Source organism: Carcharodon carcharias, chromosome 13, assembly GCF_017639515.1.
Source record: "Carcharodon carcharias isolate sCarCar2 chromosome 13, sCarCar2.pri, whole genome shotgun sequence".
Classification (NCBI taxonomy): Eukaryota; Metazoa; Chordata; class Chondrichthyes; order Lamniformes; family Lamnidae; genus Carcharodon; species Carcharodon carcharias.
This window is the reverse complement of record NC_054479.1, coordinates 52,874,662-52,901,563: the sequence shown is the minus strand read 5'-3', so window position 1 is coordinate 52,901,563 and position 26,902 is coordinate 52,874,662. Positions and strand designations below refer to the sequence as shown.

The following is a 26,902-nucleotide window of genomic DNA, read 5'->3' as shown; positions in this document are numbered from 1 at the left end:
TGCTGGCAGGTTTCGTATTGCAGCTTGCTTATAGAAATCATATTCAAGCCTTTTGAATTATTCCATTCCATTCTACCCCAATGTTTCGCGCTCTCACAGAATATCCTGCAGGAGGTCAATGGATAACAAATCTGGAGCAGGAACTCCAGAAGATTTTCCCCTTTTGGGTACAGGAATATTGTGTCCACTTTGTTTTACCCATGCAGTCATCTGTAAGCTTAAACCTACATTGAAACAGTTTAGAATAATCAGAGACAGAGTGACAAAGAATGTTTAATTGCTGTTTAATGCATAACCTGGTTACAGTATGGAATATGACCGATTCATGAGTATGGATATAAGCATATACTTCCAAGATGTGCAGGACACAGCCAAAATTTCAGCATGTGATCTAATCTACGAGGTACTACCATTTACAGATGATCAATAATAAAACCAGTCTCAGCTCCTTAGAGCTTGTACATCATGGCAGACTTGTCATGCACAGCTTGTTGGGACCTCAAGCTTCCACCTTATGCAGTGGTTACAGTACCCACACTCTGGGAGGCACTAAGCCCTGATTGCCAACCCTCCTGAGGGAATGCAAGAATCACGAGGAATTAAAGATTAATCTCCAGGACACTGCTGCGAGTAATTCGGGGGGGGAGGGGGAAATTCACGGAGGCATTAAAAAATCATTTTCCGAGAACATTTTTATTCTTAATAAAAAAATCAGAGAAAGAAAAAAGGCTGTTCAACTGGGTGGGTGGTTGGAGGCTGGAAATCATGCAATGATTCCTCCAGGAATATGGCCAAGAATTGGCAACCTGATGCTGAATGCCAGGCGCTTATATTTTACAAAATAACCAAGGCGTAGGAGTAATCTCAAAGCTCATATATTTTCTCACTGGCTGGCTAAACCCAAATTGCTCATCCTTTTTAAACAAAGACGAGGAGCAGGAAAAATCAGAGGCCAGCTCACCCTGAACAGCTTTTAAGCATCTGCCTTAGCAACAGCAAGAGGCTTGGAAGAGCAGGCCCATGGCTGCCTCCTCAGCCAATACACAGTGCAACACACAAGAGACCAGAGATACTAAGGGGGGAAAATGGTGCTTAAAATCACAAATTATGTTTCACAGCCTAGTGCCAACATGATTGGAGTCTAGAATAATTCCAGAGCTGAGTGTTTATCCCTTCAGTCCTGTTTAATGCAGAGACATCTACACACTGTAAATTCTAGGTGTTTAAAACATTCATGTTTAATTGCGGGGCACAAACTCAGTTGCCTATCCTTTGCCTCAGCTCCACGTTTGACCTCCTTTCAATTCACTGCTCATATTGTCCAGGAAAATACATGACATGGAACAACAGTGCCACCTGTTGACAGATAATGGGAAATGCACATGTCTGAAAATACCCTCATACAGCACAGTGAGTGGCGCATCTGGGGGATATGTCAATTGGTAGATGAAAAAATACAAAGGTCTAACTGGTTCGCCGTCTCCCATCCTGATAGAATGATAAAGGAGTTGTTGACTAATTATAGTAATAAATCACACAGCACTGTGGGTGTATCTACACCACATGGACTGTGCAGTACAAGATGGCAGCTTACCTTCACCTTCTCAAGGGCAATTAGGGATGGGCAATAAATGCTGGCCTAGCCAGTGATGCCCACATCCTGTGAAAGAATAAATAAAAGATCCCACAACAGGAGTCATAACTGGAGATTTGATCAAGGTATTTTTAATCATGAGGGGTTTGGACAGAGTAGATAGGGAGAAACTATTGCCATTGGTGGAAGGATCTAAAACGAGAAGACACGGAAAACAAAGAAGAAATGGAGACCTGAGGAGAAACTATTTCACGCGAAGGTTAAGATCGGGAATGTGCTGTCTGAGAGTGTGGTGGAGGCAGGTTTAATCGAGGCATTCAAGAGGGAATTGGATTATTATCTGAAAAGGAAGAATGGGCAGGGTTACAGGGAGAAGGCAAGGGAATGGCATTAGGTGAATTGCTCAGAGAGCTGGTGCAGACATGTTGGGCTGAATGGCCTCATCCTGTGCCGCAACAATTATGTGATTCTGTGGGATTCTATGACAAACCCAGACCTGACATGAAGAAAACCCCCAGTGGTGGACAGCAATGAGAACCATAGCTCCAAAGTCACCTGATCCTCCTAAGCAATACTCCACTCAGCAGAGCCTGGTTGTTGTATGATGGGGGTTTGGGTGCTGATAGAAATAACAGGTGTAATGCTTGGTTTGAATACGGATTCATACCAGAATGGCAAGTGTCGGTGCTGTATCTCAGTGCTGCAATCTACTCAGCTGAGAAGTGCTGGTACCTGCTCTCAATTGCCAAGCTGATTACCTGATTTCACACATGATGTTCCTGGAATGGCTTTGTATAGAGGGTACAGCAGCCCCTGACAGGACGGCAAGCAACGACGTGCAAAGCCTAAAAAGTAGCTCCATGCCATTCCAAGATGCAGCTTAAACAGCACCATTAAAGCTGCTCTCTCAATGCCTCCTGATCACAGGTACTGTAGTGATCGCCTGACAGCACTGGGGTTTCAAAATTTTTAACTTCATGAATGGTGGTGTTAGCTCGTCCTGCTGTCGCTGGCTCTCACCCCAGCCCCTTCTGTTACCAATGAACGTTCCTCATCTTTGCTACCTGGTGAAGCAGCAGTGTGTGGCTGGCATACAGTTTCTGTTGCTCGTCGATGTCCATCCACTTTACTGCACCCGCATCATCCCCCGCTTGAAGGTTCAGCTTACCCACACTGTCACCTGGAGCAAAGGAGAGGCAGAAGAACTCAACAAAGAGGCTGGAGAGTTACACTGTTCGGGATAGGGAGATTGGGGGGGAAGCACAGGCAGGGGCAGAGAGAGGCGGACATACTGATAGACTTGCTCACAAACCTGAAGATTGGCCCATTTGACAAGAGGTTGGAGAGAGAGGGAATCAACCATCACCAGGGGAAATATTTTGCAGTGAGTCACCAACATCAGGAGAGAGGTCGGACAGAAAATTGTCAAAGATTAAAAACATTATACATCCAACAGTACCCTAAATCATCCCGATTTTCTGGGACTGTCCCAGAATTCGGCTTTCCATCCCATGTCTGAGTTTCCCAGGACACCGTATGTCCTAGATTTCTCTTGTGCCCGAATCTTTTGTGTCTGCATATGTGCACTGTGCTGCTCTGCATGAACAGATTGGAGCCCCTACAACCATGAGGGAGCACTGACCAGTGTTAATTCACTGAATATTTTTCTAGCGAAGGAGGAAGATGGAGCCAGTATGCCTTCAACAGTGATTTATTCACAAAACCCTGTAGAGGTACAGACTACTTTTTCCATTCACACAGCCTCTACCTCCACAGGTGGAAACTGGTTCTTATATATGTGCCCGAACCTTTCCCCAATTAGTATCAGCTGCTTTAATCACAACTAGAGCAAGCATTCAATTGTCACAGCATGTACAACATTAACAGACTCGAAAGAGTTACAACATTAACAGAGGCCTAAATGGCCAAGTGGTTATGGTACTGGGTTTGTAACCCCAAGATCAAGAGTTCAAATCTCACAATGGCAAACTATGAAACAATGTTACTTCATCTGAAACAGATGGAAACAGGTTTACTCAAAAGAGTATCAAGAGTTCAAATCTCACAATGGCAAACTATGAAACAACATCTGAAACAGATGGAAACGGGTTTGTACTCAAAAGAGTTACAACATTAACAGCCAGCACACTCCTTCTGACAGTTGTTCAGCTTTGATAGGTAGGTGGTTTGAAGTGGAGGTCGTGGGGCAGGGGGTTGTCCAAGGCTTCAAAAGCCATTGCCCCCCAACTCCTACAATCCTGCCATCACACCCTCCCCACATCAGCATCCACCCCACCCCCCCTCTACCCTGTGTCCCTTTTTTCAACCCCACAGTTGGTCACCCTGACCCAGGCTACTGATATTTTTCCAAGATTGGGCACCTCTGAATTGTCTCTCTGCCCCAAGCCTAGGCCCAGCCATTCACTGAAATGAATGAAGATCTTTGGAGATGGTGGAAGGAAAACCCCAGACACTGGGTTTGATTAAACTTTAGGTGTCAGCCATGTCTCGGTTGCAGAATGTCCACCCAAGTCACAAGATTTTAAGTTCAAGTCTCATTTTTGAGACTTGGGCACATTCCAGGCTAATATTCCAGTGCAGTACTGAGGGAGTGCTACATCGTTGGTGGTACCATCTTTCAGGTGTGGCTGCCATCTCAGGTAGGTGGAAAGAATCCTACGGCACTATTTGAAGAGGAGCAAAGGAGTTATCCCCAGTGTTCTGGCCAATATTTATCCCTTAATCAAGATCACAAAAACAGAACTATCTGGCCATTGTCACATTGCTGTTTGTGGTAGCTTGCTATGGATAAATGGCTGCTGCATTTTCTACAATGGTGACTACCCTTCAAAAATTGGCTTAAAGCGCTTGGCGTCATCCTAATGTTGTGAAAGGCACTAAATAAACACAAGTCTTTCTTACAATAATATTTATAATGTATATTAAAAGTGGCAACAGCTCAGGGGAACAAGAAGGGAGAATGAGGAATAAAACCTTCTGCAGAAAGTCCAGAGGTCGGAAGATCAGGGTCAGGATAAGAGAACATGAGCACGCACAAAAATTACAATGGAGCCTTCACTTATACTTCCTGGAATAACACCCAGTAATACAGCAAAAGCAAGAATAATTACCTGTCTCATCATGGAAATTCATAGCTACTGTCTCAATCCAAGCATTATCAGTGTTCCGAGGGTCGTCAACATATCCTTTGAAGACCTGAGGAGACAGAACTCAGTGAAGATTCAGATAGAGGTGTACTTTAGATTCTGGCATCACTATCTACCCCCTCCCACTGTATTGAGACAAACTGCCTTGTAGTTTGGCCAAGAAACAATTAAATTCTTGGCCAACAGAAGATAAGGAAAAACAGTGATTGAGGGAGAGAAGTGAGATACGGATAAGAACAGATCAGAGATGCCAGGTTAATGGAGGAGTGAATGGGGCAGTGTGAAGATAGGAAGAGCAGAATGACAGTGTGAGGGGTCTAAGACCTCACACTGTATATTTTTATAAAATTGCTATTTCTCAAAATTTTAAAACTGAACAAAGACTTGTAAAATGGCTGAAACCGTGTCTGTCTATAACCCCTGAACATAAGAAGCCATGTTGCAGTTTCAGGGAAAACTCACACCTTGTTATCACTGAGGAGCTTTCTCACAGCCATCTGTGAATTGCATAACCCAATTTCAAAGGGAACTACATGAAGGCCATTTGTATTTGGTAACTCAGGCTGGCCAGCAGAGATGTAACGTCTACTAAGATAAAGGTCTCCCAAACATTCCTTTTAACCGATAATGGCTGAGAGAACACAAAACCAATTTCCAGATACTGGATAAACATCCTTTGTTGAAGACATCACAGAGCAGTAAAGTCACATGATCTAAGCCTCTGGCTTGTGGAATAAGTAATATTGCCTTGCCGAACTGCATAGCTCAGTCTGCTGTTTAACATCTGACTAGCAGGCCACACCAAAGGAGCTCTGGCTTAGGTTGGACACCTGGCCCCATCTACCCTGCTTCTGCTAGAAGTCTGTACCATTGCCTACACACTGATTCATCTCTGTTTGCCTATCTCATCATGTGAAGTTAACACCACCAGGAAAGTGAATTATCCAGCATTGGTTTTCAACCCACTGACCATCATGAAGGAATAACTCATTGGACTTTGATTCTGGGCTCTGGAACCCACATGAAACAATATTTTTGTTCTCTGTGGTCTCTGCACTGTAAATCTTTCTTTTCTCTATCCCTGTTTTTAATATCTGAATACAACGGGGATATTGCAAACCCTCTTCCACATTTTGAGTGTGTGCAAATTAACTAACCCTTTGAGTTCACCCTATCTCAGTCTGCTGTGGGGTTATTAATAGAAAATTGGATTGCACCAAACTGAGGAGCCGGGAAATAGCTCCACCACTGATAAAGAGGAAAACAAATCAGAACAACTTACTGTTTATGGATGGGTGGAAAGAGGCATGGCACCAGAGGTGGGTAAAATGGGGTGGGGGAGTGGTGACAGATGGCGACAGTGGGTGAGGTTCAACTGGGGACGGGTGGGAAGTTAACCGGTGGAGGGTCAACCAGGGGAGGAGCAGAGATGGGGTGGCATGGATGACAGAGCTCCGTGTAGCAGGGCACTGAGTAGCCAACAGATTTTTCAACTCAAGCCTATTACAAAGAGTCAGCTCCTGTTGATGTAAAGTCACTGAATTCAAATTACTGGATTATTTTACATTTCTTTGGACAAAGCTTTCCAGCATTGGGGTTTTCCATACCTCATTTCTGGATATCTTGTAGAATAATTGATAGAGTTTGAGGACTCTGATTCATCAACAACTCCATTATCATTCTAACATATGGCTGCCAGAATGGGAGGTGAACTAGATGAACTTTCTCCACCAAAGATTCCTATTTTTCTGTGAATTATCGGGAGTAAATATTAGTGCCAGGCAGCCTGTGTTCCTATCCATAGTCGTCTGTTTGGAAGACAAAAGCTCCACCACCTACACCAATTGCTCATGTAATTATACATCCGAGCATAAAGGCGAGTGTGAACTGAATGCTTATTATACAAATATATTTTATCCATTATGTACTGGTATAATTAATAAAATTTTCACACATGTAGAACAAACCGTTAATTAAGGAACAACAGGATGCGCTACTCATTAACCATTTTCATTAAACGTTCAGGCCTGCTCCCCACAGTTAGGTCTGTGAAGCTAAATTAGGGTAGGGCCGAAGTTCTCAGATTCTACTCGAGAGAACATTCTTCCTGCCTGCCTGGCTCTGGAATGGCATGGTGCCTCTCACCCCACACTTTATTGGATTGCCTTTACCTGTGCCTTCCTCACTGCTGTCTGGCCAATCTCATAGTGGCCTCATTCTGTGCTATTAGGATTCTGGGATTATTAAACAGACTCTGAGTGTGTAATGTTCCAAACTATTTATATCCACTTCACCAGGAAGGTGTGCCAAACAGTTTGTCGATCCCTAAAGTGAGGCTATGTTCTACTATACACCATCAACCCAGCTGCACTTGGAACCAACCATTCTCTACTCACACAAACCGAATCTATCTTCATATAGTCATTGTGTTGGTTATCTTTACTCTCAATGAATCTTCTCTGTTTAGTACATGAAAACTGACCAGTCTTTCTTGAACATCTCCCATTCCCTCCCTCTCTCACATACACGCTGTATAATACCTAATGTTTACATAGGATTACATAGGGCATTTGGCACAGCAACAGGCCATTCAGCCCAATTCAGTCCATGCCAGCGTTTATGCTCCACTTGAGCCTCCTCCCATTTTTCCTCAGCTAAATTTGTCATCGTAACCATCTATTCCTTTCTCCCTCATTTGAGAGATATAAAGATACAGCTCCCTTAACCATCTAGTGTGTATGGACATCGCAGGGCATCATACTGGCTGTTTGGACCAGATGATCCTGGGTTTAATTCCCAGGTTGTGCCAAGTCCGCTGTTCGCAATCAGCCAGCAGCTGGAGTTCTCCAATTGGTTGCAGAGAACGCACTGACATTCTGGGCTTGTACTGTCAAGAGCCACCATTTGCGGAGGATAAGAGCCATAAGACATAGGAGCAGAAATTAGGCCATTCGGCCCATCGAGTCTGCTCCACCATTCAATCATGGCTGATAAGTTTCTCAACCCCATTCTCCCGTCTTCTCCTCGTAACCTTTGATCCCCTCTCCAATCAAGAACCTATCTATCTCGGTCTTAAATACACTCAATGACCTGGCTTCCACAGCCCTCTGTGGCAATGAATTCCATATGGAGTTCTGACAGACAACCAACAGAACAGTACCTTAGCAAAAGTCAACACCTTCCTAGGTTTAGCATGTGTTCACTGCAGCATAAAACTTCCTCCACACATTCTTTCCACAGCACATTCCAAATCTGTGACCTCTACCACCTAGAAGGACAAGGGCAGCAGATGCATGGGAAAACCACCACTTGCAAGTTCCCCTCCAAGCCTCGCACCACACTGACTTGGAACTATATCGCTGTTCCTTCACTGTTGTTGGATCAAAATCCTGGAATTCCCTCCCTAACAGCACTGTGGATGTTCCTATAATACATGGACTGCAGCGGTTCAAGAAGATAGCTCACCTCCAACTTCTCATGGGCAATTAGGGATGGGGCAATAAGTGCTGGCCCAGGCACATCCCATGAATGAACAAAAACTTCCCCAACATCAGATATAAGACCCAAATGTTAGGCAAAGAAACGCCTACTCCAGAGTGCGACCCGAGTGAGATTCCTAACCCTAGAGAAAAAACTACTCAAAAATTTCTCTGAAATGACAGCATTATAGACATCCCATATGGAGAGACAGGCTTTATGTTTCTATCCTTCATTATGTATTAGGACATAAATACTGTAATACTGACCAGCTCTCCAGCCTGGAACAGGGAGTCGATTAATAATTTCATTTTTTGTCTCTCAGCTTCTGGTAACTTTAAGGAGTTCAGTGCTTCTTCTCCAAACTCTCTCCTGAGAGTGACTGACACTCTCTCACCTGGGTCAACCATACCCTGGAAAGAAAAAACATCAAAGAAATACAGCCTCAGAAAAGATCACCTTGTTTGTACCTATCCTGTTTGAACTGGAGGCCAATCTGAAATGAAAGAAACACCAAAGGTTGATCCAAAAATTAAATTGATTGATATGGGACTTGTATAGGGCGGTGCCGTGAGTTTCCCCACATTGCTGGACGCTCTGTGGCAGTTTTAGGGGCAGTGCAAAGGGACAATAAAAGGATCCCTGCTCCTGACACCTTCATGCAACTTTCTCCACCAGAGGAAGCTCAGGGTTGTGTGGATGCCTTTCAGTGTCAAGCACCTGTCAAAGCTCGCTGTGCACATGAAAAATAGCACTTTGGGCGATGAACACTTTTGTATTGGGAACTGTATCACGCAAAAATCCACTGTTCACTGCAGGGGGGGGGCAGGGAGGAAAGAAAACTGGAGAGGGAAAAAGAGTCAAAAATTATCAGAGTCTGAGAAGTTGTTTTTAAGCCAGCAGGGAGCAGGCTGGAATCCAAATAAGGTCAGTTAGACCTGAGGTCAGTGTTTCTGCACCCTTACTTACCCCAGGAATTGCCCACTCCTTGTTGTCTCTTCTACATATTGCTACAAACTGCAATATAGGCTTCCCAGAACGACTGTGAATCACCATTTTTCCAGCCTCCCTCTTCCACCTACAAGAAAGAGGGAAAGGTTCCTTAGGTGTAGATCAGTAGCCAAAAAATTTAATCAGATGCATCAGGGAGTTGATGCAAGTCTTTTTAGTACTACAGGCATGGCAGCACATTTTATAGTCCAGGTTCCTGCTCACAACTGCTTTCCATCAGCTACAGTTGGAGAATGAAAACCCAAATACTGCAGAAAGAGTTAGACAAGAAGAGTATTAAATGGGTAGCATCACCAGCAACAAACAGCACCTGTCACAACAAACAGCACCTGTCAAGCTCCCATCCCCACCCTTTCTCACCTTGCTCTCCGAGTCTTGCCTTAGATATCCAAATTGTGGAGGAGCCACAGTTACACTTTGCTACACCCCAAGCATTTAGGATTATCACATTTCTCCCTTCCCTCCCATTCAGTCTCTGACATCCTGTCAAATTATCACACATTGCTTCCTCAGGAATGATTCTGTCAAACAAGGGCACAGTTTTTAACAATAAAACCTTGAACAAACACACACACAGTACCACAGGTATATCCAGTTCCCTGCTGCTTACAGTAGTTACCCTGGAATTGCTTTCAATGTAATGTATTTCTCCACCTGTTGAACCAATTTAGAGTCTACTTCAATGGTTGTGTATTATTCTACAACTCAGTGAAAATTTCCCTTCTTACTCCTAACTTCCTCATTTTTAATTTGCCTCTTTGATATTTGAACCTACTGTCACAGAGATTGACTGATTGGGTTAACTTCTTTAATAATGTCAAAGGTATCAAATATGTTATCTTAAAGTCCTCTTTCCAAAGAATACAAGATCAAATTCCTTAACTTTTCCTCATAAGTTAAGCTCCCAAAATCCAGATTCATCTTTTTTCCTTATCTCTATATACCCTCAAGAGCAATAATGTACCTCTTATGACTTGGCATCATTAGTGTTAAGTATTCAGATTGAGTTAAGGTAGGTTTAAAGGAAAATGACTTTCCAGCCCTTATAGGGGTAATGAGATGCTTAAGATGATTAAAGGATTTGATAGGGTAGATGGAGAGAAACTATTTCCTCTGGCACAGGAGTCCAGAACAGCCTTAAAATTGGAGCTGGGCCATTCAGGGGTGCTATCAGGAAGTACTTGCTCACAGAAAGGGTGGTGCAAATCTAGAACTCTCCCTCCCCAAAATTTGTTGAGGCTGGTAAGTCAGTTGAAAATTTCAAAACAGTGACTGATAAATTTTTGTTTGGCAAGGGTATTGGATATGGAATAAAGTAGGGCATAAGGGGTTAAGATATAGATCAGCCATGATTGAACCGAACGGCAGAACAGGCAGAAGGAGCTGAACAACCTACACCTGTTTCAATGAGCCTGCCTCAACGCAGAGTGCCAGCTGTTGAGCATCAATACATTGTAAATCCTTGCCATATGGCCTCGTCCTCCAATTTCATTATCCTGAAATGCAAGGAGATTCCCAAATAAAGAGCACAAACCTTGTCAAAATAGGGTCCGCTGCATGATTAGGACCCCATCTTCCCAGGAGTCCTCTGCCCTTCAATCCAGTGCGACCACAAGGATTTCTGAGACACAGAATAAAAGACAGGAGAACCAGTTAATTGTAAATCAGCCAGAACACTCAGACATTATGAAATAGTTATCCAAGTACTGACTTAATTGGAAGAATAATTGAACATTCACCAGTTCTGGTTCAGGACACACTTTGTGGATAACTCATTAGATTAAGGCTGAAACACTTTACATGGGTGAAACTGATGTCATAACTGACAAGTGACAAAAAATGTCAGCTCCAAATAAGTATTCTTATTAATCCTGTCACGCTGCTCCTTCTTTTGGCTTCGTTGCCCAACTTGATCTTGCTTTCTATCATCCTACCGGTGGGAAAGTAGGTTGATCACCTGCTCACAAAGCACTTTCAAAAATGCTCTGATACAACCCTGAGAGATGTACAAGATAGCTCTTCCTTCCAATCTCCCTGCTAATAGGGAAACTCCTGGTCACTATTCAGTGCCTCCCCGCAACAATGTATAGAAACTCAACTCAGTAGTGCTGTAACTGTAGGAGCAACTTCTCAAACGATCACACTTCCTGACATGCAAAAACCTTGCAATGGTGCATTGTAAATATTTTGTGCATTGCATGGAGGGATGTACAATGGTGTGATGAACAGTTTGTGCAGAAAGTCATCACAATTTGTGACATCAGACCCTTTATGTTCTTCTGCTTTCACAGTCCCTTGGTTCCCTCCCCTAACCTGTCAATAGAAGTTTATACCACCATTGTGATTTTCTTTTGAAAAAGAAACTGGGACTTTTGTGCACATCAAGCTGAGTCATGTTATTACTGGAGATATTAGGATTCCAAAATCAAGGATAGCACAGCAGGGATGCAGAATGAAGCCCTGGCAACATAGCTCAGTCTTAACTTCAGAACAGTACTGACTTCAGCACATTTACCAGGTCAACCATTCTGTGGCCTCTGAGATGGTTATTGCCATGTACGAAGTTGTTTTATCGTTATGTGACCATGCCATCAGGCAATATAAAACCCAACGCCTCAACCCATTGAACCTTTCATGCCTTCAAAATTGTGTAAATCCTCTCTCTGCCATTCTTTTCCATTCCATTGAGAGGAAGTCCAATGAAAACAGGCCACTTGTTTTCTTTTTAAATTGTTATGTGTTTCCATTTCCAGTCTGGATCAAACACTTGTCAGGTATAGTACAGCCAGATATCCTAACAACATGCCTGAGACCCAACCTGAGAAGAGCGTGCCAATCTACACCAGTGTGGCATTATTTTCCACTTGCCACACGAGCCAGCCTTAGCGATATTCACAATTAGGAGCACTCTAAACCCACACCCACTGGGTTCAGACTACTACCGCTGTACAAACTGATTTCACCAAGTCCCTTACAGCTAGATAGACAGAGGAGATTTTCACCCCATCGGGATGGATTTAAAGCAGGTCTGATGAATACAAGACCCATGTCTAACTTACAGCACTGCCCGATTCCCCAAAAGATACACTCTGCTACATTAACTTCTTGTAAATGGAAATATCTATATGCTTAATGATGTGTTTTGTTTGTCATGTTCAGTTGATGATGAGGTGATCAGGAAACACATTTGTACATCCCTTATGTGCTACTCCAGTGACATAATGAATGGAAACAGCACTTCTCAACTTCACTGGAGAAGAAAATCAGTGCCATGTGAGAGTCTGCTGCTCAACACAGATTTATAACAATTATTCAGCAGATTATTACCCCCTTAGGTCTATTTTAACACATCTATATATAAGCATGGTGACCAACACTGAACATGAAGTTTCAAAGGCAGAATATAGCACTATATTTTGGAAGGAACGGGGTCAAGTAGGCTAAGGTATTGCATGGACATGCTTAGCTGCATTAATGTTCATGCAGAGAGAAAGCCTCACCGTGGGAATCCATTTACCACATCATATGAAACAATATGGGATGTTCTATCCACTCCACCATCCAACTGATTGAACTTCAATGGCATGTCCAGCTCTCCTTCGTCACTGTAAGTGAAAACAAAAAGAACAGACCGGTTATGGTGGTGTGACATGAGGAAGGAGAAGGCTGTGCAATTAAAGTGCAGGTAGAGGGAGGAGTCATGTCATGGGGTCAACGGTATACACTCCATAAATTACAAACTCAAGTTATGAAAGCCACAATGCCATCACCTCTAAAGCACAAGGTTCCAGGTTCACGTTCCATTCCAGGGATAGAGCACAAAAGTCAAAGCTCACAGTCCTGTGCAGTAGAGGGAGTCCTGCATTGTCAGAGGTGCCATTATTTAGACAAGATGTTAAAGTGAGGCCCCATCTGCCCTCTCATATGGATACCAACATATGAACAAGGTGCCGGAGTAAGCCATTCAGCCCTTCGAGCCTGCTCTGCCATTTAATGACTGATCTGACAGTAACCTGTAATCTGCATCCCACCTATCCCTGATAACCTATCACCCCCTTGCTTACCAAGAATCTATCCACCTTTGCCTTAAAAATATTCAAAGACTCTGCTTCCACCACTTTTTCAGGAAGAGAGTTCCAAAAACTCAAGACCCTCAGTGAAAATATTTCACCTCATCTCTGTTTTAAATGGGCGACCCCTTATTTTTAAACAGTGACCCCTAATTCTAGATTTTTCCACAAAAGGAAACATCCTCTCCACATCCACCCTGTCAAGACCCCTTCTTTTATTCTTCCTGGCAAAATGGACAATTTCACATTTGCCTACATTATACTCCATTTGCCAGATCTTTGCCTACTCACTTAACATATATCTTTTTGTAGCCTCCTTATGCCCTCTTCACAACGTACTTTCCTACCTAGCCTTGTTTCATCAGCAAATTTGGCAGCCATCCCTTAATCCAAATAATTTATATAAATTGTAACCAGTTGAGGTCCCAGCATTGATCCCTGTGGCACACCACTCATTACATCTTGCCGACCTGAAAGAGACCCATTTATGCCGACTCTTTGCTTCCTGTTAGCCAGCCAATCTTCTATCCATGCCAATATATTACCCCCTATACCATGAGCTTTTATGTTCCACAATAACCTTTGATGTGGCATTTATCAAATGCCTTCTGGAAGTCTTAAGTACAGTACATGCACATCCTTTATCCACAGCACATGCTACTTTCTCAAAGAACTCCAATAAGTTGGTTAAACATGATTTCCCTTTGACAAAACCATACTGACTCTGGCTGATGACCTTCAGCTTATCCAAGTATCCTGCTATAACTTCTTTAATAATAGCTTCTAACATTTTCCCTATGACAGATGTTAAAATAACTGGTTTGCAGTATCCTGCTTTCTGTCTCCCTCCATTAATGGAGTTACATTTGTCATCTTCCAATCTAATGGGGCCTTCCCCAAATCTAGGGAGTTTTGGAAAATTAAAACCAATGCATCAACTATCTCAGCAGACACTTCTTTTAAGAAACTAGAATGAAGTCCATCAGGGTCCGAACTTATCAGACTGCAGCTCCAACAATTTATGCAGTACCACTTCTCTGGTGACTAATTTTCTTGAGTTCCTCCGACCCTTCCATTTCCTGATTTATAGCTGCTTCCGGGATGTTACTTGTATCCTCTATAGGGAAGAATGATGCAAAGTACCTGCTCAATTCATCTGCCATCTCCTTGTTTTCCATTATCAATTCTCCAGACTCACTTTCTATAGGACCAACTCTCGCTTTGTTAACTCTTTTCTTTTTAAAATATTACGATCTGTTTTTATATTTCTGGCTAGCTTTCTCTCACACTCTAATTTTTTCTTCCTTATTAGTATTTTAGTCATTCTTTGCTGTCCCTTTTATTGTCCAATCTTCTGAACGGCCACCTGTCTTTGCACAATTGTATGCTTTTTCTTTAAGTTTGATACTATCTTTAACCTTTCTAAGCAAGAATGCAAAATATCCAATGGCACTGCTTCTACAAAAGGCAGGGTGGTTCTTGCCAGTATCCTGGCCAATGTTTATCCTTCAACCAATATCACTAAAAAGATTATCTGGTCATTGTCACAGTGCTGTTTCTGGGTTCCGTGCTGTGTGCAAATTGGCTGCCATGTCGAGACATTGCAACAGTGACTATACTTCAAATACATCTCTGATCTTTTCCCGTTCTGATCAAAGGTCACCAACTTGAAACACTAACTTTGTTACAAACATTGGATTTTAGAAAATTATTGTTTTAAACTGTCTCCTTTAATTCAAGGTAAAATGGAGTAGTTTGGAGATGGAGATGTAACCTACAAAATCTGCACGAGGACAAGCAATTGTGACCTGGTTGCAATGGGGACAGGGGCCAAGGTCAAAACTTATTGAAAGTAAAGTGCAAGTTTGAACACCTGGACACAAAGGAAGAGGCAGGTGGTCTTGCTATACCCAGACTCTCAGAGTTAGTCAGACAGATAGATTTGGGGGGGGAAGACCCACAACAGGTGCTGCTATGCCAAGCAGAGGAAAAGGATTGTTTTTGGGTTAACCACCAACCTTGATTGGTGGGGACAGATCCTCTGTTCTAAGCAACAATGCTTGTGGAGAGTAAAAGACCAGGAGTTGCCAGAGGGTGCTTTGCTACTGAAAGTTCATTCGATTATACTCAGAAGATTATTTCTTTGAAAAGGACATTTGAAGATTCATCCTGATTGGGCAAGGAGAAGAGATCCTGTTAAAGCCAGGGAGGAACTTGGAACTTTAATCACAAGGCTATATTTCTGCTGAAAGTGAGGTGTAATGTATAAACTTGACATGGGGTTTTCGGCTATGTTAAGTAGTTCATGGGGAATACCTTTTCTGGAGTTTAGTCGATGTCGATTTTCATTTGCTTGTTATGGTAAAAGTCTTAAAATGTGAAATCTTGCTGTGCAATTCTTTGCATTGGTCACTGGGAAATTCATCTCTTTTTTTTAAAGCTATCAAGCTCTTTAACTCTGCAAAGATGCTGCCTAACTTGCTATCATTTTTTGTTTTTACTTCAAAAGTACTTCACTGGTTGTAAAGCTTTGAAAAGGCTTCAGGTTCTGAAAGTCACTATATAAATGCAAATATTTGTTTTATGTTCCTATGTTCTTAACTGAAGTAACAAGAAATGAGGAGATTAGGCCATACAACCCCATGCGCCTGATCTGCCATTTAGTAAGATCTTAGCTGAACTTCTACATCAACTCCTTTTTCCACTTCTATCACCATAATCCTTGATTCCATTAGTCACCAACAATCTATCACTCTCTACCTCAAAAATATACATTGACTGAGCTTCCACAGTTCTCCAAAAATTCCAGGGATTCACAACCATCTTGAGTGAAGAAGTTTCTCCCTGTCTTAATCCTAAATTACTGACCACCTATCCTGAGACTATGACTTACTAGTTCAGCCAGGGGAAACAGCCTCTCAGTTATCCACCCTGTCAATCCCTCTTAAGGATTTTATACGTTTCAATTAGATCCCCTCTCATTCTTCTCAATTTTAGAGAACTTAGGCCCATTTTACTCAATCTCTCCTCATAGGACTGCCTTTTCATCCCAGGAATCAATCTACTGAACTTTCATTCCACCCCCTCCAAGGCAAGTATATGCTTCGTTAGGTAAGGAGAGTAAATTGTACACAGTAGTCCAGACATGGTCTTACCAAAGTTCCATATAATTGCAGAAGACTTCTTTACTCTTTCACTCAAACCCTTTTGCAATGAAGGCCAATATAACCTTTGTCTTCCTAATTGCTTGCTGTACTTTTCTCAGTTTCCTCTATGAGGACACCCAAATCTCATTTACGACTAAGATAAAGAGGAATTTCTTCACTCAGAGGATTGTGAATCTTCAGAACTTTCTATCCCAGAGGGTCGTGGATGCTCAATTGTTGAGTATATTCAAGGCTGAGATATATTTTAGGACTCTAGCAGAATTAAGGGATATGGGAATTGGATGGGAAAGTGGAGTTGAAGATCAAGGATCAGCCATGATCTTACTGAATGATGGAGCAGGTTTGAGGGTCCATATGGCCTACTCCTGTTCTTATTCCTTATGTACTTAGGAGGGAGGTGAAGAGGCAAAAGATTTAGGGAGGGAATTCCAGAGTGTGATGCTTAGGTGACTGAAAACACAGCCACCTGTGGTGCAGCAAAGAGAGCAAGCAATGATTAAGAGGCCGGAGTTAGAAGATTGTCTAGGAAGTGGGGCTGTAGGGCTATTGGAAATGACAGAAATAAGGAGCATCAAGGCCACAAAGAAAGCTAAAAACAAGGGTGGCAATTTTAAGCTTGAACCATTGGGAAACCAGAAGCTAATGTAGAGTAGTGAGGACAGGGTGATGGATGAGCAGGACTTGCAGGATCTGATACAAGCAGCAGAGTTTTTGATGAGCTGTTTCCAGACTCTGGGGAATGGGAGACCAATCAAGACAGCATTAGGAACATAGGAACAGGAGTAGATTATTCTGCCTCGAGCGTATTCAATTGGACCATGGCTGGTCTGTACCTTGGCTCCATTTAAGCACCACCCCGGGTTCCATATCCCTTAATAGATGTACCAAATAAAAGTGTATCAATTTCAGCACTGGAACAGGTGAATCTGCATGGGCCTATGGATGTCAGACGGGCTGAAGTGAACAGAAGTAGTTGCTGTGCCGGAGGTAAATGTAGGTGGTCTTTGTAATGGAGAGCAGATTGGGTTGGAAGTTCAGCTCAGGATCAAATAGGACAGCAAGTTGTGCAGTCTGGTTCAACTGCAGAGTCAGGAAGGTTAATGGAATCGGTAGCTGAGGCACAGAGTTTATGTCAGAGGCCAAAGATAATAGCTTTGGCCTTCTTGAACTTTAGCTGGAGGAAATTTTAGCTCATACAAAAAAGGATGTCAAGCAAGCAGTCTGACAATATAGAGGGAATGGACAAGTGGAAAACCATGGAATTATAGATCTGTTAACCCAGCATTGCCTGACTTCACCACTGTCTCAACTCATCTGCTGCTGAAACCGTCAAATCGTGCCTCGTTACATATAGAGTCAATCATGCCAACGCACTTCTGGCCGGTCTCCAACATTCTAGCCTCCGTAAACTTGAGGTCATTCAAAACTCAGTGCCGGTTCTTAACTCAACCAAGTCCCTTATCATCCCTGTGTTCACTGACCTACAATTGCTCCTGGTCAAGCAGTGTCTTGGTTTTAAAATTCTCATCCTTATTTTTAAATCTCTCCATGGCTTCACCCCTCCCCATCTCTGTACTCTCCTCCAGCCCCACAATCCTCCAAGATATTGGTGGTACTCTAATTCTGGCCTCTTCTGCATCCCTAATTTTAAACATCCCCATTTGATGGCTATGCCTTCAGTTGCCTAGGCCCAAGCTCTAGAATTCCCTTCCTACAGCTCTCTGCCTCACTATCTCCCTTTCCTTCTTTCACCTACTTCTCTGACCAAGCTTTTGGTCATCTGACCTAATATCTCCTTATGCAATTTAGTCTCACAACTTGTTTTATAATGCTCCTGGAATTGTCTTGGGACGTTTCAGTACATTCAGGGAGCTATTGACAATGAGATAGAAAGACACATGTCCAAATTTGCCAAGGTAGGCATCCTTTTATAACTTGCTGTTGTATCTGTTGCCTGGAAATTACTAGAGTCTATAATTAAGTATAGGGTAACTGAACACTTTGAACATTCTCAGTTAATTAGAGATAGCTAGCATGGATTTGTGTAGGGTAGATCATGTTTGACAAATATGAATTTTATGAAGTGGTAACTAAATTATTGGGCAGGGGAATGTCTATGGATGTTACTGATATGGTCTTCCAGAAGACATTTGATTAATTCTGTCAGAAGAGGGCTGTTAGCTAAAGTTGAAGCCCATTGAAATGAAGGCAAATTACGGACATGGCTAGGAAATTAGCTGAGCGACAGGAGATAGAGAGTAGGGATAATGGCAGGTAGTCTAATTGGCAGGATGCAACTTGTGGTTTCCACAAGTATCTTTGTTAGGACCTCGACTATTCACTGCATTTATTAATGACTTTAACAACGAGATAGAAAGACATATCCAAATTTGCCAATAACGCAAGAGCAAGCATCATTGTAAGCTGTGTTAATGGAATCAGAAAATTAAAGAGATATTGATAGATCACATTAATAACTGTGGCAAATGAATTTCGACATGGGTAAATGTCAAGCCATCCATTTCGGACCTTACAAAACAGGATACTTCCAAAATGGTGAAACGCTAGAAACAGTGGAGGTCCAAAAGAACCAACCTGGGAGCCCAGGTACACAGATCTCATGAACCAATATGGAAAATAATCTGAAAGGCTATTGGAATGCTGGTCTTTACATCCAGAGAACTAGAATACAGGGAGGGAGAAGCAATGCTTCAGCTATATAAGGCCCTCACTAGACCACACCTGGAGTAAAGTGAATGGTTCTGGGCACCACAGCGTATGTTCAGCAAAATGACACCTGGACTTCAAGGGATAAATGCGAAGAGAGATTACACCAACTAGGGTCATATTCCCCAGAATTTAGAAGATAAGAGGCAATTTGATTGAAGTTTTCAGGATATTAAGAGGAACAGAAAGGGCAGATAGAGTAACTACTTCCGTTGGTTGGGGGATTCCAGGTTGAGGGGGCAACTAAGACAATTTAGAGTCAGACTGTTCAGGAATGAAGTTAGGAATTACTTCTGCACTCAAAAGGTAGTAGTAGTTTGGAACACTCTTCCGCAAACAACAATTGATGCTAGATCAATTGTAAATTTTAAATCAGAGATTGATAGACTTTTGTCATTCAAAGGTATTAAGCGATTGGAGTAAAGGCAGGTGTATGGAAGTAGATCACAGCTCTGTTACGATCTCATTGAATGACGGAACAGGCTCAAGGGGTTAAATAGTCTACTCCTGTTCCTATGCTACGTACAACTAGATGTCATCAGCATGCAGGTGAAAGCTGAGCCCATGTCTCCAGATGTCACCGAGGGACAGCATGTCATGAGAAAAATGAATGGGCCAAGGATAAATCGTTGAGCACTTCTAGGGGTAATAGTGTACTGGTGGGAAGAGGTGGTGATGTTGGAGCTGCTCTGGCCATGATGGATAGGTGAGAGTGGAACCAAGTACAGGTAGCTGGGCAATGAAAGACAGGCATTGAAGGAGCACAATTGACCAGGTCAAAGGTAGCTCCATGATGTGTTGGGTTACCTTGCCAAGGTCAAAACTGACCTGCTGTTTCTGTAGGAGTGTGAGATACCACAGTTCAGGTCCTACAGGCAATGGTCATGATGATGGTCCTATGGGCCATCAATCTGGTCGGGAGGAAACGACTCACGTTTCTCCAGCCTGGTTATTCTGTTGTGGGGAGGCAACTTCAACATCTCTGAAGTTAAGGAAGTGGTTGGAAGGCGCTTCCTCATAGCAGATGTATTGTATAAGAATGCTCCGCTCCAGTTAATTAACTTGTATGCCCCGGCTCAAAACAGCGAGCAGCTGGCCATCCTTCAGCATCTCCCATTGCTGGCAACTTCCAGGACTGTCATTCTAGGTGGTGACTTCAATTGCATCATTGATGCGGCTGAATGATCTGGCAGGACCGACAGCAGACTGGACACCATGTCCAGATCCGTTAATGGAAACGATAAAGGATGCCAAGCTGCATTATGTCTTCAGCAACCTTGCAGATGGAGCGCAGCATAGAAACACCTGGTCATGGCCAGATGGGTCTATTCGTTCCCAGGATAGACTCCTTGTTTGTGTCCCGAGCCTTCACGTTCAGATCCACTGACGTGAAGCTGATGTTCTTCTCTCATCCCTGCCTCCTACTGGCTGACTATCACTTACAGTCCAGAGGGTTGGCAGGGGGACGTAGCAGCTGAACGTGAAACTGTTTCTGCACCATAACAATTCTGTGAAAACACTGAGGAACTCAAAAGGGATTATAAGGATTGGAGAACTGTTAAACTCCTGAGTCCCTGACACACTGGTGGGAAGAGATCAAGGAGAACATCGAGGTTTTTTTAAACCTCAAAGGTGTTCAGAAGGCTAGGAAGGAACAGAGGTAAATGTCCTGACTCCAGAAAAGCATGCAAATCTGCTCCAGCTGGAGTCGATGGAGATCAATGTTAAGTAGGACCTCCAAGAGGCAGCAAGCCTCGCTCTTTGCCTCAGAGGCCTCCAAGATCATCTTTCAGTCCAGAGTCCACTCTGTGGAGCGGGATGAGACATGTTCATGTTTCTCCTTCCAAAAAATAGAGAGAGAGAGCTCTGATCAGCAGCCTGAAGGAAGACGACAGCTCTGTAAAGTCATCACAGTCTGACATTCGAGGATCAGCAAGTCCTTTTATGTCAGATTGTATGTCATGAAGCCCACAGACAGCACAGTCTCCCAGCCCTTCCTGTCCTCTATTATGGAGGTCTTAGATGACAGTACATGGGAGAGTCTGGACAAACCACTAATAAACTGGATAAACTGACTAATGCCCTCGAGTACTTCAAGAAGAGTAAAACCCCCGTAAGTGATGGTTTACCGGCTGAGTTGTATTCAGCTCCATGAGACTGGATTGGCCTAGTGTATGAGAGTATTCTGCTGGCTGGCAGCATGTCAGAATCCTCAAGAAAAGGCATAATTACCCTCATCTACAAGCAGAAGGGGCAAAGGGAGGAAAGAAGAAATTAGCCACCCATTCCACTATTGAAGGTGAACTATAAAATTATGGCCGAGGTCATCGCCAATCAGGTCAAGTCTGCTCTGGAGTTGGTGATTCACCCTAACCAGGCCTGTGCTGTAACTGGCAGGAAGGTCTCTGACAGTCTTGTGCTATTCAGGGATACGATTGCCTATGTACAGTACAGGGGTATGGACACCTGCCTCATCAGCCTTGACCAGGACAAGAAGCATACTCTCTTACACTTCCAGCATGTCTGGGCCGATCCAGTCCCATAGAGCTGAATACAATTCAGCCAGTAAGCCATCGCTTTCGGGAGTTTTATTCTTCTTGAAGTACTCGAGGGCCTTAGTCAGTTTATCCAAACCTTTGACAGAGTATCGCACATCTACATGGTAGATGTGCTCTCCAAAATGGGGTTTGGGGAGGGAATCCACAACTGGATCCAATTGCTCTACACAAACACCTGTAACGCAATTTCAATCAATGGGTGGGAATTGGAAATCTTTCCAATGAAATCTGGAGTCAGGCAGGGCTGCCCTCTCTCTCCTGTCCTGTTCGTGTGTTGCATAGAACCATTTGCTGAGTCCATCAGGAAGGATTCGGGCATGAGGAGTGACAATCCCTGGCAGTGGAGACATGTACATGAACGATGTCACTGTCTTCTGCTTGGATCCACTGACGGTGCGCAGATTGATGGCATCTGCGACCAGTAGGAACAAGCCTCGGGTGCCAAGGTAAATCGTGGCAAGAGCCATGTTCTTTGAGGACTGGGCTGACCAATCCATTTTTTTTTTTTTTACATCTTTTACGCTCTCCCCACCCCCACCAGTCAAGTCAGACTGACCAATCGTAAAAACAAAAAAACTGCGGATGCTGGAAATCCAAAACAAAAACAAAAACAGAATTACCTGGAAAAACTCAGCAGGTCTGGCAGCATCGGCGGAGAAGAAAAGAGTTGATGTTTCGAGTCTTCATGACCCTTCGACAGAACTTGAGTTCGAGTCCAAGAAAGAGTTGAAATATAAGCTGGTTTAAGGTGTGTGTGTGGGGGGGCGGGGAGAGAGAGAGAGAGAGAGAGAGGTGGAGTGGGGGTGTGGTTGTAGGGACAAACAAGCAGTGATAGAAGCAGATCATCAAAAGATATCAACAACAATAGTACAAAAGAACACATAGGTGTTAAAGTTAAAGTTGGTGATATTATCTAAACGAATGTGCTAATTAAGAATGGATGGTAGGGCACTCAAGGTATAGCTCTAGTGGGGGTGGGGAGAGCATAAAAGATGTAAAAAAAAAAATTTTTTTTTATATAATGGAAATAGGTGGGAAAAGGAAAATCTATATAATTTATTGGAAAAAAAAGAAAAGGAAGGGGGAAACAGAAAGGGGGTGGGGACCTCACGACCTGAAGTTGTTGAATTCAATATTCAGTCCGGAAGGCTGTAAAGTGCCTAGTCGGACAATGAGGTGTTGTTCCTCCAGTTTGCGTTGGGCTTCACTGGAACAATGCAGCAAGCCAAGGTCAGACATGTGGGCAAGAGAGCAGGGTGGAGTGTTAAAATGGCAAGCGACAGGGAGGTTTGGGTCATTCTTGCGGAGAGATCGCAGGTGTTCTGAAAAGCGGTCGCCCAGTTTACGTTTGGTCTCTCCAATGTAGAGGAGACCACATTGGGAGCAACGAATGCAGTAGACTAAGTTGGGGGAAATGCAAGTGAAATGCTGCTTCACTTGAAAGGAGTGTTTGGGTCCTTGGACGGTGAGGAGAGAGGAAGTGAAAGGGCAGGTGTTGCATCTTTTGCGTGGGCATGGGGTGGTGCCATAGGAGGGGGTTGAGGAGCAGGGGGTGATGGAGGAGTGGACCAGGGTGTCCCGGAGGGAGCGATCCCTACGGAATGTCGATAGCGGGGGTGAAGGGAAGATGTGTTTGGTGGTGGCATCATGCTGGAGTTGGCGGAAATGGCGGAGGATGATCCTTTGAATGCGGAGGCTGGTGGGGTGATAAGTGAGGACAAGGGGGACCCTATCATGTTTCTGGGAGGGAGGAGAAGGCATGAGGGTGGATGTGCGGGAGATGGGCCGGACACGGTTGAGGGCCCTGTCAACGACCGTGGGTGGAAAACCTCGGTTAAGGAAGAAGGAGGACATGTCAGAGGAACTGTTTTTGAAGGTAGCATCATCGGAACAGATGTGACGGAGGCGAAGGAACTGAGAGAATGGGATGGAGTCCTTACAGGAAGCGGGGTGTGAGGAGCTGTAGTCGAGATAGCTGTGGGAGTTGGTGGGTTTGTAATGGATATTGGTGGACAGTCTATTACCAGAGATTGAGACAGAGAGGTCAAGGAAGGGAAGGGAAGTGTCAATGGTGCTGGGGATACAGTTCGGAGGGACCAGACATGCAGGAGCACTGATCCCTCTCCGTTGTGGGTAACAGCCTGGTCATCAGGTATGAGGCACTCTCGGTGTTGTTGTACGTGGTGCCGGTCTAGCCCATTCCTCACTCCTGCACTGTGGTGATCACCCGAGCCATGTTCCACTTTATCTGGAAGTCAAAAATTGTGTGTTTGCAGGGACACAATGTACAAACCTCTATACAAAGGGCGGGGGGAGAACATGCCCAACCTCATCCTCATCTTGATGGCCACATTTTAGTGTGGCTGCATCAAGCTGTGCGTAAATCCTCATTACTCAAACACCAAGTGTCACCATGTGCCACGGTTCAACCTGTCCCCCTGTTGCTAAGGTTAGGTCTGGCCACGCTGCTGTAGAACGCTCCAAGTATTTGGACTGTGCCGTACTACCTGTCCCTCATGGAAAAATTTATGCAGAGAAACACCTTCGACCACAAGTCCATCAGGCAGTGGTCTGCAAGTAATGTCCTAGAGGCCCTGCAGGAAAAGATGATGATGGATCTTGTCGCAGACTGCCAGTCATTTGGCGGAATGCCTCCACCAGAACTTTTAAACAAGCACCAAGACATAACTTGGCTGGTGGTGAGAAAGGCCCTCCCTGTCAGATCCTTCCTACATGCCAGGAGTCTCATCCCTCTACATGTTGCCCTCAAGGTGGTTGTGCTGGTGAAGAAAATGTTGTCTATATCCTTGTGGAATTTGCCTTTGCAAAGAAGGTCTGGAGGGAGATGCAGTGGTTTTTGTTGAGGTTCATCGGTAACAGTTCTGTGACACAGGACTCTGTTCTCTACGGGCTGTTCCCAGGGACACACACCGAGACAAACATCAACTGCAGCTGGAGGATCATCAACTCGGTGAAAGATGCTCTTTGGTCTGCCCGAAACTTGTTGGTCTTCCAATGCAAACAGCTGTCCTTGACCAAGTGTTGCAGGCTGGCACATTCCAAGGTCCAGGACTACGTGCTGAGGCACGCACTAAAGCTTGGGGAAGCTGCTGCTGGGGCACAATGGGGAAGGGTCGCTGTCTAAGACTTTTCAGCCATAGTGCACTGAGGGGCTGGGAACTGTATAGACCTCTCGGGCTGTATGACTCATAATGAATGTATACAGTATATATGTATCACAATTGTATTGAAGCACCTCTGAGTGCAACATGACTATGTAGAAAACTTGAATATCATTGCACTGTCATAGCCATTTTGAAATGTTTTGTAATATTCTTTTAGATATTTTATGAATAAAGTATATTTTTGCAAAAAAAAAATAAGCTCCATGTGCAGGTTATCCACTGGAGAGTGAGATCACATGCATTTCATCTGCATACCTGTAAGGTGGGTCCGCCCATGGAGGTCGCTTGAACAGTGAGGGGGCAGTGTAGTCGGCTGGCTTATAATCTACCCATGGCACTGCCCAGTCCACCTTTTCATCAGGGACAGGGAAACGCTGGATTTCAGAACCTGGGTACACTTCACTGCGTGCTTTCACATGGAGGCACTTGTGAAAATCCATGGGCAGCACAAGCCCAAACTTGAATAGGGGAAGGTGTTGGGATAGTTGGACTGCAGCCAACCTGCAAAACAGAGTCACTGACACTTAAAGGCATGCTGTATTCCATGAATTGGCATAAATTTCAAACATTTTAAAATTAGGTATATTTTAATATTGCCTGTCATTAATGTTTCAAGGTATTAAATGAAAATTTTAACATTGTAAGCCTCCTGAAATGACATTACAATGTTAGGCTGGCAACAAACACTTCAGATCTAGACTAGTGGACAGTTAGCTCCCTCTCACCAGCAATGACAGAATGGGGAGTAGGGGAGACATCACTGTAACCAACAACAGCTGATTAGGTGTGGCTTTAGTCAGTAAAACAGGGAGACATCACCTTGATTCCGCATTGGAAAACAGTTCTCATACAGGATTACGCATTCAATCATCAAAAAATATATCTTTTAGAAATTAATCATGAGTTCTAGGCTCCTCCCTGTATGAGTCAAGTTTCCTAGATTTTAGTCTTATTCACTGGCCCTTTCAGAATATCTTCAGACTTCACTCATTCTCTTGATTTTCCAAATTTCTCTATCTACAGCAGGCTCGCTGGGCAGCTTTCTCTTTAATTAGGATGCTTTGCTCTCTTTAACCCAATTTCCCTCTTTCTATGTCATCTTCCTTGTTTATCCATCTCACATGATCTCACTCTCTCTAGCCCGGCCTTGCTCACTCTCTCATCTCTCGAGCCCGGCCTCACTTGCTCTCTCGGTCATGAAGCTATTAATGTATATATTTTGGAAAATATTTTTGTTTTAAAATAGAGGTTTAATCTGCGGGTATGTCTTAACTGGATTAAAGACAGCTAGTCTGGGTGCTTTGATGTGTACTAGATTTGAAACGTAAGAGAGATAGCGTGCATTTGCTTTTTTGAATAGAACATTCAAGAAGTGGGGTGAAAACTTGACACTTTTCTAGCAGCTACTAAGCAATATGCTTATATTACTAATAAAATTGGTACTATGAATGGTGTTTCACTGTTAACAGATAAAATTCAAAAAGGCTGGTGAGACAATGAGAATTTGAATTTAATCAGTGGTGGTTGGTATAACTTGAGTAGCTTGTGGGTGTGCAGGCAGAGGCAATGTAAGATCAAAAGGCAGCTGTAAGCCCCTAATTGGCTCCAGTGAAAAGAACCTAATTTTGAATTCGTAAGGTGAAAATGCTTTGCCTGGTGTTTGGTTAAGTCTATGGGTTGCTGATGCCTTAACGGAGCTTAGTTTGGGAATTTGTTAAAAGTTATGATAATAGCAATTTGTAGCCACGTGTATATATATTTTTAACCTGTATAAATTAATAAAATGTTTCATTTAGTTTAATGTAAAAGCTCGAGAACTAGCGGTCTGATTCCTGAATTTAGAGTCGCATCTCAAACTTAACACTTAAAATTATAGGTTATGACAGTTGTTTAAAGATTCCCTCTGGGATTTTTAAAATAACTCCGCTTTACCAACCGCATCAGTC

At 43.5% G+C, this 26,902-nt stretch overlaps 1 protein-coding gene across 1 annotated transcript; it reads right to left on the bottom strand.

Moving 5' to 3' along the window:
* Positions 1-268: 268 nt before the first annotated feature.
* On the bottom strand, positions 269-25,460 carry LOC121286348 (ADP-ribose pyrophosphatase, mitochondrial-like). The gene is made up of 7 exons (XM_041203434.1): positions 25,212-25,460; positions 12,750-12,854; positions 10,784-10,870; positions 9,208-9,316; positions 8,508-8,651; positions 4,726-4,810; positions 269-2,774 (listed from the first exon to the last, which is right to left on the bottom strand). Exons 1-7 carry the CDS (start codon positions 25,394-25,396, stop codon positions 2,629-2,631), a joined length of 861 nt encoding a protein of 286 aa, XP_041059368.1. The 5' UTR covers positions 25,397-25,460; the 3' UTR covers positions 269-2,628.
* Between the last annotated feature and the right edge of the window lie 1,442 nt (positions 25,461-26,902).

Bases quoted from the DNA above. Each gene is read 5' to 3' on its own strand.
- LOC121286348 (XM_041203434.1), bottom strand. From the start codon at position 25,396: ATGGATTTTCACAAGTGCCTCCATGTGAAAGCACGCAGTGAAGTGTAC. The intron at 8,652-9,207 runs GTAAGTAAGGGT...TTTTCTTTCCAG, and splicing joins AGGAGTGGGCAATTCCTGGG to GGTATGGTTGACCCAGGTGA. The intron at 4,811-8,507 runs GTCAGTATTACA...CTGTCTCCTCAG, and splicing joins TGTTCCAGGCTGGAGAGCTG to GTCTTCAAAGGATATGTTGA.